The 17,684-nt window shown below is 38.3% G+C and overlaps 1 protein-coding gene across 2 annotated transcripts in view; it reads right to left on the reverse strand.

Moving 5' to 3' along the window:
- The window catches only part of frem1a (Fras1 related extracellular matrix 1a), a 40,629-nt gene that overhangs the window by 15,967 nt on the left and 6,978 nt on the right, over nucleotides 1–17,684 (reverse strand). The window contains exons 2-17 of one of the 2 annotated variants that reach the window (XM_036596042.1): nucleotides 11,433–11,886; nucleotides 8,829–8,923; nucleotides 7,465–7,778; nucleotides 7,181–7,377; nucleotides 6,733–7,056; nucleotides 4,190–4,298; nucleotides 3,952–4,083; nucleotides 3,492–3,836; nucleotides 3,237–3,379; nucleotides 2,896–3,092; nucleotides 2,525–2,615; nucleotides 2,276–2,443; nucleotides 1,372–1,580; nucleotides 1,120–1,213; nucleotides 784–1,036; nucleotides 407–610 (exon numbers count right to left, since the gene is read on the reverse strand). In XM_036596042.1, the coding sequence (XP_036451935.1) occupies nucleotides 407–610; nucleotides 784–1,036; nucleotides 1,120–1,213; nucleotides 1,372–1,580; nucleotides 2,276–2,443; nucleotides 2,525–2,615; nucleotides 2,896–3,092; nucleotides 3,237–3,379; nucleotides 3,492–3,836; nucleotides 3,952–4,083; nucleotides 4,190–4,298; nucleotides 6,733–7,056; nucleotides 7,181–7,377; nucleotides 7,465–7,778; nucleotides 8,829–8,923; nucleotides 11,433–11,660 (3,103 nt within the window). In that variant the 5' untranslated portion in view covers nucleotides 11,661–11,886. Of the gene's footprint in view, nucleotides 1–406; nucleotides 611–783; nucleotides 1,037–1,119; nucleotides 1,214–1,371; nucleotides 1,581–2,275; nucleotides 2,444–2,524; nucleotides 2,616–2,895; nucleotides 3,093–3,236; nucleotides 3,380–3,491; nucleotides 3,837–3,951; nucleotides 4,084–4,189; nucleotides 4,299–6,732; nucleotides 7,057–7,180; nucleotides 7,378–7,464; nucleotides 7,779–8,828; nucleotides 8,924–11,432; nucleotides 11,887–17,684 lie in introns of those variants that run through there. The other variant, XR_005008661.1, reaches the window with a different exon arrangement.

A 17,684-nucleotide genomic window follows, 5' to 3' on the forward strand; every position in this document is an offset into this window, starting at 1 on the left:
CAGAAAAGTTTCCTGCTGGAGATATGAGAAAAGTGGCTTTAGCTGAGCTAAAGCTTAAAGCAGAGCAAAGTAAGTCTGCATGCTTGTTTCTAGCACATCAGCACATACTGAGACATATTTACAGCGAAGATGGTAAAATAGAAACATAAAATGTTGTGGCTCCCAAGGTGGTTTGATTTTTGTTGAAAGGACAAAATAGCTCTTCTTAACATTTTGGGGTGGCCGGCCCCTGAGTTAGAACATAGTTCATAGAACATGTAATAGCAATATTTTTTTAATGCATGTATGTAAGCACAGTTTGTCACTTGCATAATTTATCTACAATAGAATATTGTTTCACCTTAACTTAGAAATAAGCAAATAATTGATAAAAATACTTGTTCTTTTACTTCAAAATTAGGGCTACCAATAGTAATAGATGGTGGTTGGTTGTCCACAGGATAAACAGTAACATTGAGGTCGTAGACGGGCAGGGAGTCCTGTAGGCGAGGTGCTGGTTTGTTAGGCACTTGACGTCTCTCATAGCAGCAAACAGGAACTGCATCTGTCTGTCCATCGGAGATCACAAAAGTGATGACGTCATGACAAGGAAGCAATCCAATCTCCTGTCCTTAGGAATATAATTTATATCAATGTGTTAAAACATGGGGTAAGTAATATAACTGATGACACCGCAGAAGCATGACGAACATACAGATTCACATACTGGTATACATAAATGTCAGTCATTTTGCTAAACTGCAGTTAGTCTAAAGTCAAATAAAAAAGATTTAGCCTTTGTACCTGTATGTTTATAGGTGATGATCCCAGTGTTTATGTCCTCTTGAATGAACCTGTCCACTATGATACCATTCCTCAGCACTACACCATAATAAGGCTGTCGGGCAATCATATAGATCAGCCTGCTGTCATCACTATCTGAATCTGTTGCATAGATGTACTCTGCAGTGATCACAACATCCTGTCCCTCTGCACATTCCAGAACAGTCTTCAACTCTGGCACCAGCACTGGCACTTCATCATTCACTAAGGTCACCTGTTAAGGAATGTGCAAGTTCAACATGAATGTACATGTTTAAATGTCTGAATGTATGTTTTAGATTTTGTACACTCTGTTACCTTAATAGGCAAAACAAAGTCAACTGAATTCACTCCATCTGTGGCTGTGCATTCAATGTCATCTCGATCTGTCTCTGAACTATCGTGGTGATATCTGTGGAGGAACATGCGTAACATCATCATACTGAAGAAGGCTCAAATAGTGGAATATTATACTATTTGGACAGAATGAACATATAGGAATTGAGGAAAAAAGTGGCACAATTGCAGAGTAAAAATGAAAATGTTGAATAAAATGCTGCCATATCTGACCTAACTTTTAGGTTTTTCAAGTCCCTAACAGTGAAGGTCTGGCCCTGACTCAAGGGAGTGCCATCCAGATACACCTCTCCATGCTGAGGCCTTCTCTTCAGCTCCACACGCAGAGAGTCCTCCAGAGAGTCCACATCAGTCAGGCGCAAGTGGTCCACACTTACCCAGCATTCGCCACCCTCATCCACCGTCAGCTGGTTCACGTGCACCTGAGAGTCAGCAGCATTATTCAAACTCATGCTCAACTGCCTTTGCTTTCAGATCTTTTCTTTTCAGAATGTACATGCACAAAACATCCACAAATATAATGCTATTAATGCAAATCAGAGCAGTTAAAAGAATTAAGTTTGGCTAGTAATTAATACTTGTCCCAACTTAATCCTAATAGCATGTGAGAATTTAACAGCATAACACATTGTGTCACAAAGACTGGATACACCAAGAATAGAAATCAAACTACACATCTAAGCATCAAAACAGAAACAAACTACATCCCTGTGAGGTAACATAAATGCACAAGGCTTCAACTGCAAAATGCAAAAGAATCCTAGCTACATTGCTTATCATTAATGTAAATCAATTTTCAGATCGCAACATTTTAGCTACATGTTTTATAATTAAACAACAAATAGAAAATCAGTAGCTTATTGCAGGTAACACCCACAAATAGTTGTTTGACTAACCAAATTACCAATTTAACTACATTATCTGGTCAGCAATGTCATGAATGTTAGCCTGCTAAACACACCATCCCCCTATTATTACCTCCATCTCCTGCACAGACCTTCATCCATTTTTGTTATTTGTGTCATCGTCCATTGGATTGCCCATTTAACAACCCATCAGACACAATGTTCAGTAAAAATGTTACCCTAAGTACATGTTAAGGTAAATGCAATCTTACCTCAGGGGTCTGATTGTCTACTGGCAGCACTGTGATATTGAAACAGACTCCAGTGGTGGTGCGGCCTTGCTGGCTGGTCACGGACAGAACAAACTGAATGTGTTGAGGGTATGGGCCGATGTCATGGATAGGAGGCATGTAGGCCACCTTCATGTAGTTGACAGCATGCTAGGTGGTGGAAAGAAGGCTGTTAGAGTTATGTTCACTTTATACTACCTGTGAGAAAAGACACTGGCTAAATCGTATTACCTGTGTGAAAAGTCTAAGCACAGGGGCATTGGGGTCCTTTGTCAATTTTGGGATGCTGTCAACCAGGAATAGCCTCCCAGCATCAGCACCACTGAAGCACAAAAGCATATAAACACATTTCTAAAATAAAAGTATGTATAAAATCACTTAAACAGTATTTATGTAGATAAACTCTGCATAAATGTGACTTAAATGTCTTTTAAATGCATGTTTTTAGAAATATTTTACTCTTTGTTATTATTTTTGTAGGCTTTATTCTATTTACTACTAGTAGTATTATCCAAAGCATAGCATCAAACAATAAAAATATTCTGTTCTTTTCTATTCTAAATATCAAAATACATTGTAGGCAAAAATTTACAACCACCTACCCATGGATGTTGCTGTAGTAAGGTGGAGTGGTGACAGTGTAGGTAAGCTCACAGTCTGGTGACTCCAAGTCAACAAAATGCAGCTGCTGCTTGGTCAGATACACCACATCTGTCTCTTTGACTACTAGGTACCGGGTGGCTCCTGGAACCTCTTTAGGTGGCTGATCTGGGACAGGCTGAATTTGAACCACAATGATCTGCAAACATAAAAATAAAAGGTGTGAGAGAGAAATCTGAACCTCGTCTGAAATTCAAAGGAAAATAACACCAAAAAGGTTTCATGCAAGAAATACTCGTCCAAAAACGAATTGATATTAACACTCCAAAATACATGCGTATACCTGAGGGTCTGAGAGATTGGGAGGATCATGGAAATCTGACAGGACCACCTCAAAAGAGTCATCAAATACTTCATTGCCAAAATGCCTGTAGTAGATGATCGAATTGAAGAGATCCTTTTGGAGAAAACGTGTTACAGGATAACCTACAAAGAAAATGCAAAACCCCCAAGACATAACACAACATAAGCAATCACACAAGAAATGCATGAGCTATGAAGATGTTAAAAGAAAGTGAAATAATCCCTTTTCCTGAACCTGTAATTCCTGGACCTGGCATCTTCATGATCTCCCCTGCTTGAGGAGGCCTAGTGATGTTGAACATGATGTAATCATCACTGGAGTCCATATCCGAGGCTTGCAGTATAGATCCTCTAAGAAGAGCCGTTTGCCCCTCAGACAGTTCCAGGACCATATTGGTGATGAGGAAAGGTGGACTGTCATCCTTGGGCAGGATGTTTATGGGGAACTTGTGTCTGGCCTGGTGGCGGCCATCGGTGATCCGAAAGATCACAAAATCTTTGGTGGTATCGCTGTCGTCATGGTGATAGCGCACCACTCCGGACTTGATGTCACTTACAGTGAACATGAATCCTTTCCCACCTAAAAGCAGTCAATTAAAATGAAATGCTAAAACAGGATAATACATTGATTCTCTTCTGAAGACAGAGAGTTTCATTAGTTGATGTAGGTGAGGAAGCAAATCATACTCACGCACCTCTAACAGTCAGTCTCCCATGCTGTAAGCCATCTACAGTGATAATTCTCACACCCTTTAGATCATCATTATCCACAATCTGGAGCTGCTCCCATGTAATAGGACGTGACTGACCCTCCAAAAGACTAAGACCTAAGGACATTCCAGCATTACTAGAATCAGCATACAACTGTTTTGTAAAATGATGTAAACAATAAACTGCCTGCAGCTACAACAACATGTTAACCAGAATACCCACCCATATTCCATGACACTCTTGGTGCATTGGTGTCTGCTGTCCTGATTGACACATGGACCATCATAGGCTGGCTTTTCTCAAAGTAGAAATCGTGGACCTCAAACTCTACCTGGTAGAGTAAAGGTTAAAAGCTCAGTTACACATAACCAATATTTACAGTCTTGGTGAAAATTAAGTATATTCGGACATGACATTATTTTCTTTTAATGAGAAAATGTTACTACAGGATGTGTTTATGACTGATTTACAGGGCATAAGAGTTCTCTATTTAAACAAATGAGATGGGCCAAAAAAAAAGGTTATTATGCAATGCTGAAAGAAATATTAATTCTAAAATCTAAAACTATTAGGAACGAGATATTTGGCCTGATTTTCTGGCTAAATGCTACATTCACAAGTCTGTTATCCCACAGGGACAGAATTTGTATCTTTAATGCAAACAGAGCATTGACATTTATTATAACCTGGGCTTGAGAACTGTAGGTTACATGTACAGTGCTTCCACTAGCATTAATGAAACCCAAGTGTGCGGTTTCATCTTTGTTGATGTATTGGTGAGAAAACCAGGGAGATCTGCGCTTCTGGATGTTTGCAGACATAAGCAATTAACAGAATAGCATTCTTTGAGCCCAGTTCAAACAGGATTTAGTGTTGGTTCAAGAAGCTATCAACAGTACTCTTATACATTTCTGTATAAATATATGGAAATCATTCTTTGGCTTGGTATGAATTTAAGGCATCAGCTACAAATTAATTCTTTAGATATAAATTAACTAACTATAAATTAAATATAAAACTCTGAATCAATCAAGCACAACTACACTTATTGAAAGTAAATCTAAAACTTGATGCATAGAAAAGGTGTGAGATAGAAATCTGAGCCTCGTCTGAAATTCAAAGGAAAAAAACACCTAAAAAGTTTCATACAAGAAATGCTTGTCTGAAAACATACACTATATTGCCAAAAGTATTCACTCACCCATCGAAATCATTAAATTCAGGTGTTCCAATCACTTCCATGGTCACAGGTGTATAAAACCAAGCACCTAGGCATGCAGACTGCTTCTACAAACATTTGTGAAAGAATGGATCACTCTCAGGAGCTCAGTGAATTCCAATCATGAAATTTCCTCGCTACTAAATATTCCACAATCCACTGTCAGTGGTATTATAAAAAAAATGGAATTGATTGGGAATGACAACAACTCAGCCACGAAGTGGTAGGCCACGTAAAAGGACAGAGCGGGGTCAGCGGATGCTGAGGCGCATAGTGCGCAGAGGTCGCCAACTTTCTGCAGAGTCAATCGCTACAGACCTCCAAACTTCATGTGGCCTTCAGATCAGCTCAAGAACAGTGCGTCCATGGCTGAGCAGCTGCATCCAAGCCTTACATCACCAAGCGCAATGCAAAGCGTCAAATGCAGTGGTGTAAAGTGCCACCACTGCACATGTTCTCTGGAGTGACGAATCACGCTTCTCCGTCTGGCAGTCCGATGGACGAGTCTGGGTGTGGTGGTTGCCAGGAGAACGGTACTTGTCTGACTGCATTGTGCCAAGTGTAAAGTTTGGTGGAGGGGGATTACGGTGTGGGGTTGTTTTTCAGGAGTTGGGCTCGGCCCCTTAGTTCCAGCAAAAGGAACTCCTAATGCTTCAGCAGACCAAGAGATTTTGGACAATTTCATGCTCCCAACTCCTTCCTGTTCCAACATGACTGCGCACCAGTGCACAAAGCAAGGTCCATAAAGACATGGATGAGCGAGTTTGGAGTGGAAGAACTTGACTGGCCTGCACAGTCCTAACCTCAACCGGATAGAACACCTTTGGGATGAATTAGAGCGGAGACTGTGAGCCAGGCCTTCTCGTCCAACATCAGTGTCTGACCTCACAAATGTGCTTCTGGAAGAATGGTCAAAAATTCCCATAAACACACTCCTAAACCTTGTGGAAAGCCTGCCCAGAAGAACTGAAGCTGTTATAGCTGCAAAGGGTGGGCCGACATCATATTAAACCCTACAGATTAAGAATGGTATGTCACTCAAGTTCATATGCATGTGAAGGCAGGCGAGCGAATACTTCTGGCAATATAGTGTATATACACATTATTTAAAAAAACATAATTCTGTGCCATGGTAATACTCCAGCTCACTGCAAACATTGTATGACATCATGTGATGCATGACCACACTGGTCTACCACACAAGGGTCTACCACCCACCCTGAAAAGAAAATCTAGGGAAGGCACTGATTTACTACATTAGGAGGCCACATATGTAGGCTTTACATGTGCTACAACATACAATAGGTTATCTAAAACTGCCAAAAGTGTTGCTCCTCTGATGAGTCCTTTTGAATGTTTTCTCAATTTTAATATTTTATATCATACACTAGAGGCGGGCCAATAATGTTAATAACTGCATCTTCCCATATAAAGCTAATCCTAACCCGAATAGTACTCCATTTAGACAAATATTCGTAAGTGTAGGTAAAAGTGCTACTGTGGAGCAGATTAATACTACAGATCTTGTGCAGTGAGTATAAGGTACCTCATAGTTTCTGCGTTGGGTGTGACTGGAATTAGGGGGCTGGTAGCTGATGAGCATGTCATTGAGGTCCGTCCAGGTGAATGATGAGATAGGCTTGGTGTGGTCAGACAAATGTGTGATGAAGCCCTCACTTGGGGGCTTGGTTATATTGAAGACCAGCCTGTTTTTAGGGGTCTCAGCATCTACTGCATCCAGAGTGGCTGTGGAGAATGGAGTCAGGATGAATTGGTCCACCTCTAGGATGAACATGGACATGAAGGCAGGCTTGGGGGGCTGGTTGCGGACAGCGCCTTTGATTGTCACAGGAATCCAGGCTTGCTCTGACTGGGTGAAACAAAAATAAGCTGTTCAATATCACAAATACTGTAATTCGAGGATGTTTATCATAACACCTAGAATAGGTGAACATTTCTTCACGTTGAATGCAATGCCACACTGTCATATTTACCTGGATTATGCTCTTGCTCCTGGTGTCTGTGAGGTCCAGCCTGATAGCAATGTAATCAATGTCAGGTGATGGAGGATTAATATGCTGGTACCGAATGCCCATCATTAAGAATTCATCGCAGGGCACTTTTGTGATCTTCACTAGTTTCAGTCCTTTCAAACAACTTTCAGTCTTGCAGTTGGCTCTGGCTTTATTGTCTGAAAGGTGTGAAAAAACTCAAAGTAAAAAACAGGTGTTTACTAAGAATATCAAGAATATCAATACTATATTTTAAGGTGCCATACCTAATTGTTGTCGGATAGACACAAAGCTATCTGGTTCATCTCCTCTCGGCCCTTCTAGCTTGTCAGGTTCTCCAGTGACCAGCTGACCATGTCCAGGTAGATATGACTCTGGTGTCAGTACCCTAACTGTGCACTCTATGTTGGATCGATGCTCGTAATGGAAGGACACCACATTACCGTCCAGCACGTTGGAAAGACCATAGAACTCTGGAACCTGCAGCGTCTGTGGGCCCAGCTTTATAACATTACAGTCAGGCTCCATTATCTCTACATGGAGGGAGAACACTTCACTGTAGGTCTCTGTCTCTGTGAACCTGAAACACAAAACTATTCTCATGAGTTTTTAACAATATCATACTTACACTTATAACATCTATACTAAAATGATAACTTACACATTGTTGATTTAAAAGTTATAAACTAGACCCAAATCATACTTTTAGGTATTGTATTCAACATTTAAAGTATTTTGGGATCAAAATACTCTAAATACTTTAACCCCTAAAATGGCAAGGACCCATCACCGGGTCTAAAGTTTTACTACACACTTCTGTAAGCTAAGAATAACTCAGCTACTTTGCATTGTAATGCAAATAGTTACTGGATGATAAACCTTAGTAAGTCTGCACTCTGAGAAAAGGTGGTTCTTCAAGGGTTCAAGAAAGTCAAGAAAATTGTTAATACATAGAACCAACACACAAAGAACCTTTTGCATGATTAAAGGGTTCTTTGCATTGTGAAAGCGTTCTTCAGATTGATGGAGAATGTGCTGTAGAAGGGTTCCACTATTGTTACAAGCCAAAGATCCCTTTTTTGGTACTACAGAGAACCCTTTTTGCTAAAAGTGTGGGATTTTAAGGGATTAAATTTTATTGAGGGGATTTTTTGCTGGGTTGTTGGCTGTGCTTTATTACTTGTTTATTTATTTATTTATTTTGCTTATTGTCATCTATGTTTAGTTTGTATTTATTATAAATTTCAATTTTATTTTCCTACTTCATTATGGTGGCTTTTGTTTTTTTTTGCTTTAATAAAAACAGATGTGTTCATTGTCTACAGTATGGCTTATAGGGTGCATAGCATTTTGGCTGTTTGCCTAGTTCTCTCTGTTCTGATTGGCTACCCTGTATTATGTATCAGTCAAAAAGTAGTCCAGGCTTAAACAATGAACACTGTTCATTTTTCTGGACACATCTGAAGTGGCTTATTTTTTAACAGATTCCTGTCTTCCTACTAACTATGTGAAAACCTGTTGGGTCATTCCAAATTTTGAACATTTCTGTAAGCAAACAATGTAACTTTAGTCCTTTTGTCTCAGATATGTCTAATATTGCTCTCTTCATCCAATGCATTAAAACTCATACCTGTATAGTCGAAGGCTGACAGTATCTTCTTTTAAAATGGGACAGCCGTTATGAGTATATTTCACCTCATCCACCAAATAGTGGCAGTCAAAAACCTGGCAAAAGAAACATCGATTAAGCAATGCGTTATAAACCCAACTGATTGGGCTCTGCCTGAGAAACAAAAAGTCGGGGCGGGAAATACTGCAGCATTAAAGGACGATCGCGGCTCTTTCTGTGACAGACTGAGGCAGTACACCACATGTTCAGCTACTTTTGAAAGCCACATGATGATAGAGGAAAACATAGAGAAGCAATTAGAACACTTTCAAACTCTGCACATCATTATTTCAACAGGCTCCAGACATAATGAAGCCTTACAAGCAAACAAAAATAATTCCACACACTAAGAGCATCATTTTTTTTTGTCTGACTGTGGTTTTCATTCCTGTGGTGACTTAGAGGAAATAATCATGAACACACATTACAATCCCGCAGACTGTTAAAAGAGAGGAAACAAACAAAAAACTTAACCTCTACATCCTGTGCAGTGATGAAACAAATTAACATCACTTAAACAGCAGTTCATTTACAATTTTGCAATGTACAGTCCTGTGCAAAAGTCAGAGACCACCCTTCATTTCTTTAATTCCCAGTCAATACAATACATACAACTTATTTTCAGTGTCAGGAAAAAAGTGAAAAACTATTTAACAGAATATATTATAACAGAAACTTCAACAACTAAATATAATATCAGATTTCTCAGCATTAAATGTGCCCTTTTTCTTTTATTACAGCTTTTTGGGAAGACATGCTTGCCTTCAGTTTTTGAAAAAAAATTGCAGTGATATTTTTCCTCAACTCCAAAGTTCAGTCTTAGAAGTTGTTTTTTCTGCTTCTCATGATCCAGGTAATCCTAAACACATTCAGTGATGTTGAGGTTTGGACTTTGTGGTGAGTCCATTGTTCTGAGAACACCAGCAGCTTCTTTGTTTGGCTTGTTCTTCTTCTATTTTCTTTTCTCAGTAACAGCTACACATCCTTTTAGACCCACCTGTGGATTTTTTCAGATCTGAAGCAAGAGTGGAGTTTGATTTTCTCTTATCTCTCAAAGACTAAAGCTTGAAGTGCTGTTTATCTGATGGTGACAGTTTTGGTGGTCTACCAGTTCTTGCATGGTTGATAGGAGTCCATTTTCTCTGTATCTTTTAATAATTTTGAGCCTTTTTGGAAAATCTTGCTTTTATCACTTATTTTTCTTTGACTTTCCCTGTGCTTGTGCAAGTGGATTATCTGATAGCTAATTTCCTCAGAAACATCTCCTGAGAAATGAATAAATTATTGTTCATTTTGACTGAAAAATAAAAAAAAATGAAAGGTGGTCACAGACATTTACACAGTTCCTTATATATTATGCAAATTTGTTTGCGCACTACAATGTTTTTGAATGTTACGATGAAAGAATCCAAACCTCACTGCAGTTGATGTAAACCAATGCTAATGTGCAGCTGTATCACTTTACAAGTCAGCATTTCTGTCATCACATTCTCATTTATCCAAGACGTTCACTGAGTAGGGCTGAAGGTGGGACTAATTAGATGGCTATCATCCTGAATGGTGATCCATTCTAATCTGAATGAGAAGTCGTTTGATACTGCGGTTTCTCTCACCATCAAAAGCTCATGCGACATGCAATATGATCATTAACATTGGGTCAACAGAATGAAAAGCACTGTCTGATTCAGTAAAAGTCTGACATCTGATCCAGCTGATTCCAAACATTCTACTATACAGCTACAGAAAAGACCTTGAAAAAGACTGTAGAGGACAGAACTATGAGAACAGGAAAAAAAATCACCAAAAACAATTTTTAGCAGTCTTTCAGTGCAGCTGTTTCTGCACAAGGTCACAATTACCAGCCTCCAAAACAGGTGGTTTGTCTAATTATGCATGCAGTGACCTCAGTTCAGCCACAAAAGCTGAGGTAGAGCCACCGGAAGACCTTCCATTTCATTACCAACCATGTGGTCAAAGATGCTTGTTTTGATAGCACTTTTCTGATGATAGGTTTTACTGATATTTAGGTGACATTCTTTTATGTGACATTATGAGAAGTGAGACAAACCAGGTCATATTTTCAGATGTTAGTATAAACAAAATGTAATAAAATTAAAACAGTTTTTCTTGAGCTACAAATAAAATCCTCTAAAAAGTTCTTGGATGGAACATATGGTTCTAGGAAAAAAAAATCAAATGGTTTACACTATAAGGAGGTTCTTTAAATTTAAAAAAGGTCTCCAAAGAACTTTTTTTGCATTCTTTTTAAGAGTGTAATTAAAGCTGATAACTGCAAGGTCAGGGGTGCCCAGTCTTATCTGCAAAGGGCTGGTGCGGCTGTAGGTTTTTATTCCAACAATCTAAGAGCACACCTCACCAACTGTTTGAAGACTGAGATCTGACTGAACAAGTAAAATCAGGTGTGCTCGTGCTTGGTTATAATGAAAAACTGCAGACACCCCGGCCCACTGCAGATAACACTGGACATCCCTGAACATCCCTAAAGGTATTCGGCATAAATCAATATTTCGGGATGTAGAAGCAGAAAAGAGGGCAGTGCATTACCTGTGGAGACAGTGTGCCGACACGTTGTGTAATAGGTTCATGTAGAACCACTTCCAGCTTGCAGGCATCCTTCTGTCTGGGTATATGGAACTGCAAATCTCCTTCCTGCAGGAAAACTGACTGGCCTCTCTTCACCCGCAGGCCAAGATTGGTCTTCACCAGCGAGCCACAAGTCCAATGCAGAAGTCCCAGCAGAAGGAGAAGCTGGGTGCTTATCTGAAGAGTCATCCTCTGTTTGTAAGATCAAAGTTCCTCATATACTATTCAGTTAGAAGGAATGCCTTTTAGATTTTATGATGCTGCTTCTGGGGAATGTATTGATTTGAATTAATTGATGTGCTTGATCATTTTTATGTGTGAGACATGGCCTAGCTGATAATCTGCTTCAACGATGATGATGTATGTCCATCTTCTTTTGGGTCATTTCAGGCACTTTGTCATAGTCAAGTGAGATCTGTAAAAGATGGACAGAAAAAAGACTTACACATAATGTTCATAGCTGTGATTTTCTTGTTCACCTATGAAAGGTAGCAGTAGCAAACTGGGCTTCATCAGAGGTAGTCATGTTAAGAGAGCAGTTGAGTTAGGTGCAAGGCATCCTCTTAAAAAAGCAGTGATAACAAGAACAATTATTGGCCATTCTAAACTAAACATGGACATTTGAAGCTTGTAACAAACATATTAATGTATATTTATCTTGCAACAGTTTTACACTTGACTGACTTACTGACTTCTTAAGTAAGTAGCTGTAAAATTAGTAAATTAATGGTTAATCATTAAGTGATTATTAGTCTTCAGTTAGGTCATTAGGTCATTATTAGTCTTCAATTAGGTCATTATAATATTATTAGGCCTTCTGTTAGGTCATTAGGTCATTATTAGGCCTTCCCTTCAGATGCTGAAGTCTTAACCAATGAGAGAGCTCGCTTGCCTGTATCTACCTAAATACCACTGATAAAATTTTTTGATTGTTGGGTGTTTAGCCCTTTTGTTTCCAACCAAAACTTTTACAATGAAATAAGAGCATTACTACAGACATGTATTTTTTTTTTCACAGAAATCATTAGGCCTATTCCCTCACTGGTCTTCACCAAAACCAAAGAAAAGCAATGGTTTTCATAGATTAATGGACTAATAACAGACTAGCCATTAATACATCTATGTCAACCAATGAGCCAATGTCATCTTCATCACCAACACCTAAGATATCAAGGTTAAAATGTGTCAGTTTGGTGCTCTCAATAATGAAATTTTAATTGATACAGTGAGTCATCTCAAAATACTCACTTATAATGTTGACACATTGCCAACCAACTTTTTTTTAAAAAAAGCTTCACTCAGTAGCAGTAGACATACTTCAGGTAGTAAACACTTCACTCATGTCAGGCATTTCTCCTGAGACATTTAAAACTGCAGTTATGAAGCCTCTCTTAAGCAAGAAAAATCTAAAGGCAACTCTATTAAGTAATTACCTATTTCAAATCTACATTTCATTTGAAAAATCATTGACAAAATCGACTTCAAGCAATCTACTGGTTTTCTGTCCTGTCTAGACAAATTTCAGTCAGGATTTCAGCCAAATCATAGAACTAAGACTGCTCTAATTAAGGTTTAATTAATGGCATCTGTTCTACTACTGCTCAATCTCAGTGCTGCCTTTGCACGGCATCGTTGACCATAAAGGTCTTGTAGATAGACTTGAGAACTGGGTTGGACTCTCAAGAATTGCCCTAAAATGGTTCAGATCATACCTGCAACTACTTTGCTGAAACTGAATATACTGTTTCTAAGAGCAAGCCAGTGACCCTGTGGTGTCCCCCAAGAATAAATTCTTGGTCCACTCTCATTTAATTTATGCATGCTTCCTCTTGGTTGAATTCTACAAGACATTACGACAATTATACTAAACCACAGCTATGCAGATGATACTCAGATTTACTAGGCTCCTCTCCCCAAACAACTATGGTCCCCTTTAATTACTTTGTAAGTGCCTTAAGCACATCACTTTCTGGATGGGACAAAAGTTTCTGCAGTTGAATAAAGATAAAACAGAGATTATTTTATTTGGGAATAGCAAAGAGAGGCACAGACTAGCTGCCTATCTGGACTCAAGAGCCCTCTAAAGAACTAGCATGTAACCTTGGTGCACTAATGGACTCTGATCTCAGTTTTAGCAGTCATGTCAAAGCAGTTATTTTATCACCTTAAGAACATCAACAAGCTTCGAGATTTTTTGACTAAAGCAAACAGGGACAAGCTCATCCGCACCTTTATTTCTAGCAGGATTGATTGCTGCAATGGTCTCCTATCTGGAATCCCAAAAAACAAACAGCTTCAACTGATTCAGAATGCAGCAGCCAGAGTTCTCACTAACAGTAAAAGAAGGGAACACATCACCCCCATTCTTAAAATATGAGTCGAGCAGAACTCTCAGATCATTAGGAACTAGTCAGTTAGTCCTGCTAAAGGTAAAGACTAAACTTGGAGAAGCAGTGTTTAGCTACTATGTGCTCTTAAATAAAACCAGTTGACAGAGAGCATCAGAAGAGCCCCGACACTGGACACTTTTAAATCCAGGCTCAAAACGTTCCTATTTGAGCAGCTTTCAGCTCAGTTTAAAACACTGTTAGCTCTACTGCACTTCTATCAGGTAATGGCACTATACTATCCTAGTGTAATTTTTAATTAGATTTTTTAATTTAATGTTCAGTTTCATCTTTTTTGAATCATGCTTTAATCACGTCTTTAATTTCTGTTCTCCTATATCTTTTCATCAGAATTACCTCGTTGTATTATGGTATATTCACATTTGTAAACCACTTTAAATGAACACAGTGTATGATTAAACGAATACATAAATAAACTTGACTTGCCTAATCAGTCAACTAGCAATGCACTATTATTTCTATCTTTAACATGAATGAATTAAACGTTACATACCATAACATTTTCCTCCAGGCTTGGAAAAAACATTTCATTGACACTTCTGCCTGACATGTTTGTAGAGAAAGAGGAAAACACTGCCCAGTCCCACCAAGGTGAGATGTCAACTTGAAAGATGACCTTTGACCTTAAACAATCCTCAAGCCCTAGACTAGCAGGTTTAAGGGGAGATGGCTGTCTCATCTGTCAGCACTGAAAACACAGCTAAATGGGGTTAATTTCTCCAGCCACAGTTAACTGACATAGCCTCAAGGACATGATAAATGGCTTACACCTTGCTGTCATGTTTATATTCACAGTGGGTATATCTCTATTACCTTTCCGGTCTGCCTTATCACAAGTTATACATAAGACAGAGTGAAGAAATGTGACCAAAATAATTGCAAATGGAAACTTAAGGGCAAAACACTTACAACATAAGGACCTCTATCAGATGAATGAATGACATTTTTGTCCTGACTGCAAAATTGTGTCCTAACTGAAAAAGAGACCACGATCCAGTAGTAAACAAGCATTTCCCTAGGATATTAGACACACTCTCTTTTTCAATATGGACATTATTAATCTTTAATATTCAGGTTTCATCATCAAAAAGAAGGGTAGTAGTAAAACACCCCAGGCGTATACACAGTAAATCTCACTAATGCAGTGCCCAGTGGGTCAGATTTCTGCTGTTTCAGGACTTGCTCTCACAGCCCCTGACCTTTTCTTGTTTACTCATTACTTTTTCAGCTTTTCATTTATAGTCCTTCACTGCATATCCATTAAATCACTCTCTTTTCAGAGACCCAAAGCAGCTCCTGTTTCATTTATTTATGAGGCTTGTCAAAGAAATGGCCCCACGTTTTAGCCAGTAATCTGTATCTTTAGAAACAATACTATTTTTAAATTAGTGGTGATAAAGAACGTGCTATAGACTAAAAGCCAAACAGCTGGTTGTATTTTCCAGCAGGATTTGGCTTAATTACTTCAAAATTAGTTTGTTTTAAAGGAGTTAATTATACTTTTACAGTCACTTCCTAAATTGGTCTTAAAGGCACAGTTACAAAACAGCCTGTTTAATTCTGAAATAAAGAGAGGTTGGAAAATGTGAATGTAAACATTAATGACAACATACATAAAATAAAATAAACATTATAAGTGGACCCCATTATAAGAGTGGGGGGTTGTAAAATACAAGACGAAGACATCTTTTCTAAATTGAAGAAGTCAAAACTAAACCATCAAAATGAGATTTGATAGCACACTTTGGAAATGCTAAACCTATTCTAGTGTAGTTTATCATGTCAGTGTACTCTATTATACTGAACACCAAAACTAAAAATCATACATTACTATTATGTTTAAAACGACATCTAACTCAACAAAACAGAAGACAAACAAAACACCTGGAGTCTTTTCAATACAGATTAAAGTAAAGACTTTAAATTACATTTTCAATCAGTACTAACTAAAACAATATGGCACTAATGTCATGTCTAGGACAGGAAAAATCAGAACACTACACCTACAGAATGGTGGACACAGGCATCACAATTAAACAATATTTATCAGAAAGTGGGGGTAAGCATGCAGCATGTTAAATGGCACAATCTCAGTGAAAAGAACTGTTGTGGAAACCATGAGTCATGCATAAATCACCTTTTTTCACAGTGTGGATGTGGTTAGAGAAATTATTATCATTGCAAAATCTAGAAAGTGGGCACTGTGCAAACACTGCAGTGTAATGTAATCTATAAAGGATTAGAATCAGGCTTGCTAGGTCCCTTCAAATCTTTTGCTAAACAACTTCAAAAGTTTTATCATGTGTAAATGGTCTCTGAATCATCACCATTCTGATAATCCTTGTCCATCTGCGCTGAACCTCATGAGACCTAATATCTTGGTCATGCACTTTATATTAATAGAAACACACCTGATAGCGGGAAACAGATGTGGTCCCAAATTATTCCCCTTAACCCCAAACCACTGTTTAACTCTCTTCCTATTTTTTTTTTTCTTCTGAATTACATCATACTTTTCATTGAGAGCACATGTCAACACCTGGTCGCTCACACACATGGTATACATTAAAAGTCTTCTGCCCTCTGGAGCAAACTGACTGTACCCATCTGCAGTTTAAAGCCACTGTCCGTCATTTTCAGCATCAATAGTATCGCATATAAATACTCATTACTGAAGACCATTTCTGAAGAATGCAAAGATTACTTTTCACTGGTCTGTTCTCTTCTTTCCTTTCTTACAGACCAATCTTAAAGGGTTAGATGTTTGTAAAGAGTTAGATAGAGTAGGTAAACATCGGCAAAGTTTGCCGTTCATTCCTCAATCCATACTGTCCATATATAGAAACTAAGCTGCAAAAACGGTCCATTTTGAATTAATTTTTTGCGATGTCACAAAAACCTGTGCATTTACATATCATCGCTGTCCAAAGATCTCCAAAATAGTAACTTTACAGAAGAAGGCAAAAACACTCACAATTTAAATGTAAGTTAATGTGAAGACATTTTATTCCAAGTGATTTTAGAGCATTTCTATTGGTCCATTCATCATAAAATTCCCACACAACGTAAAGGACAGTTGGTGTGTTGAAATGATGTAGAAAAATGAAAATCGAGAAAAATGGAGATACATGGTTTTCTTTGGACAGTGACGATATATCTGCCTATTCATCATACCACAGTGTAGCCCCACACTGAAGTTGTAAGTAATCTTTCAACTCAAACTGCCTTTTGAACAAAATACAAGACAGCCAATTAAAAAAGGGTCATTTACATATGTCAGTCTTTAAGGAAACAGTAACAAAAACAGTCTAAGAGATAAAGAGGGGTTGATTAACAGTCAAGTAAAAATGAAATATGACTGTTTTGGTACATAAACCCACACAAATTTTATAAGTGGACCTCAGGGAAAAAATAAAATACAAGAAAAATGGTAGGATATGGACCTTTTAACCAAAAAGAATCTCACACTGTGAAATACCCTCCTGTATTTTTCTAAATATTTTCTTGTTACTAACTATTGGTTCTGCCATCTTCCTTCAGCTGTTGGTTGTGTCACTACTTTGTTGTTCTAAAATTACCTTGAACATTTCTTTGAGAAGCAACCATTTAGGTAGTTAAGAGGAGAAAAAGAGCCCAAACTGGTAGGAGTCCATAAACAAGTCAAACAATTTGTTCAGTGCAAGAGCTTTTGAAAGATCCATTAGGCCAAAACAGAGAGTTCCTTCCCAACAGTGACCTCAACCTCCCTCTTCATTTAAGAGCTTAAAAGGCCAATATTTTACCGGCCTCGCTTATTTCCCACCAA

This window comes from Colossoma macropomum, unplaced genomic scaffold (assembly GCF_904425465.1).
Source record: "Colossoma macropomum unplaced genomic scaffold, Colossoma_macropomum, whole genome shotgun sequence".
Lineage (NCBI taxonomy): Eukaryota > Metazoa > Chordata > Actinopteri > Characiformes > Serrasalmidae > Colossoma > Colossoma macropomum.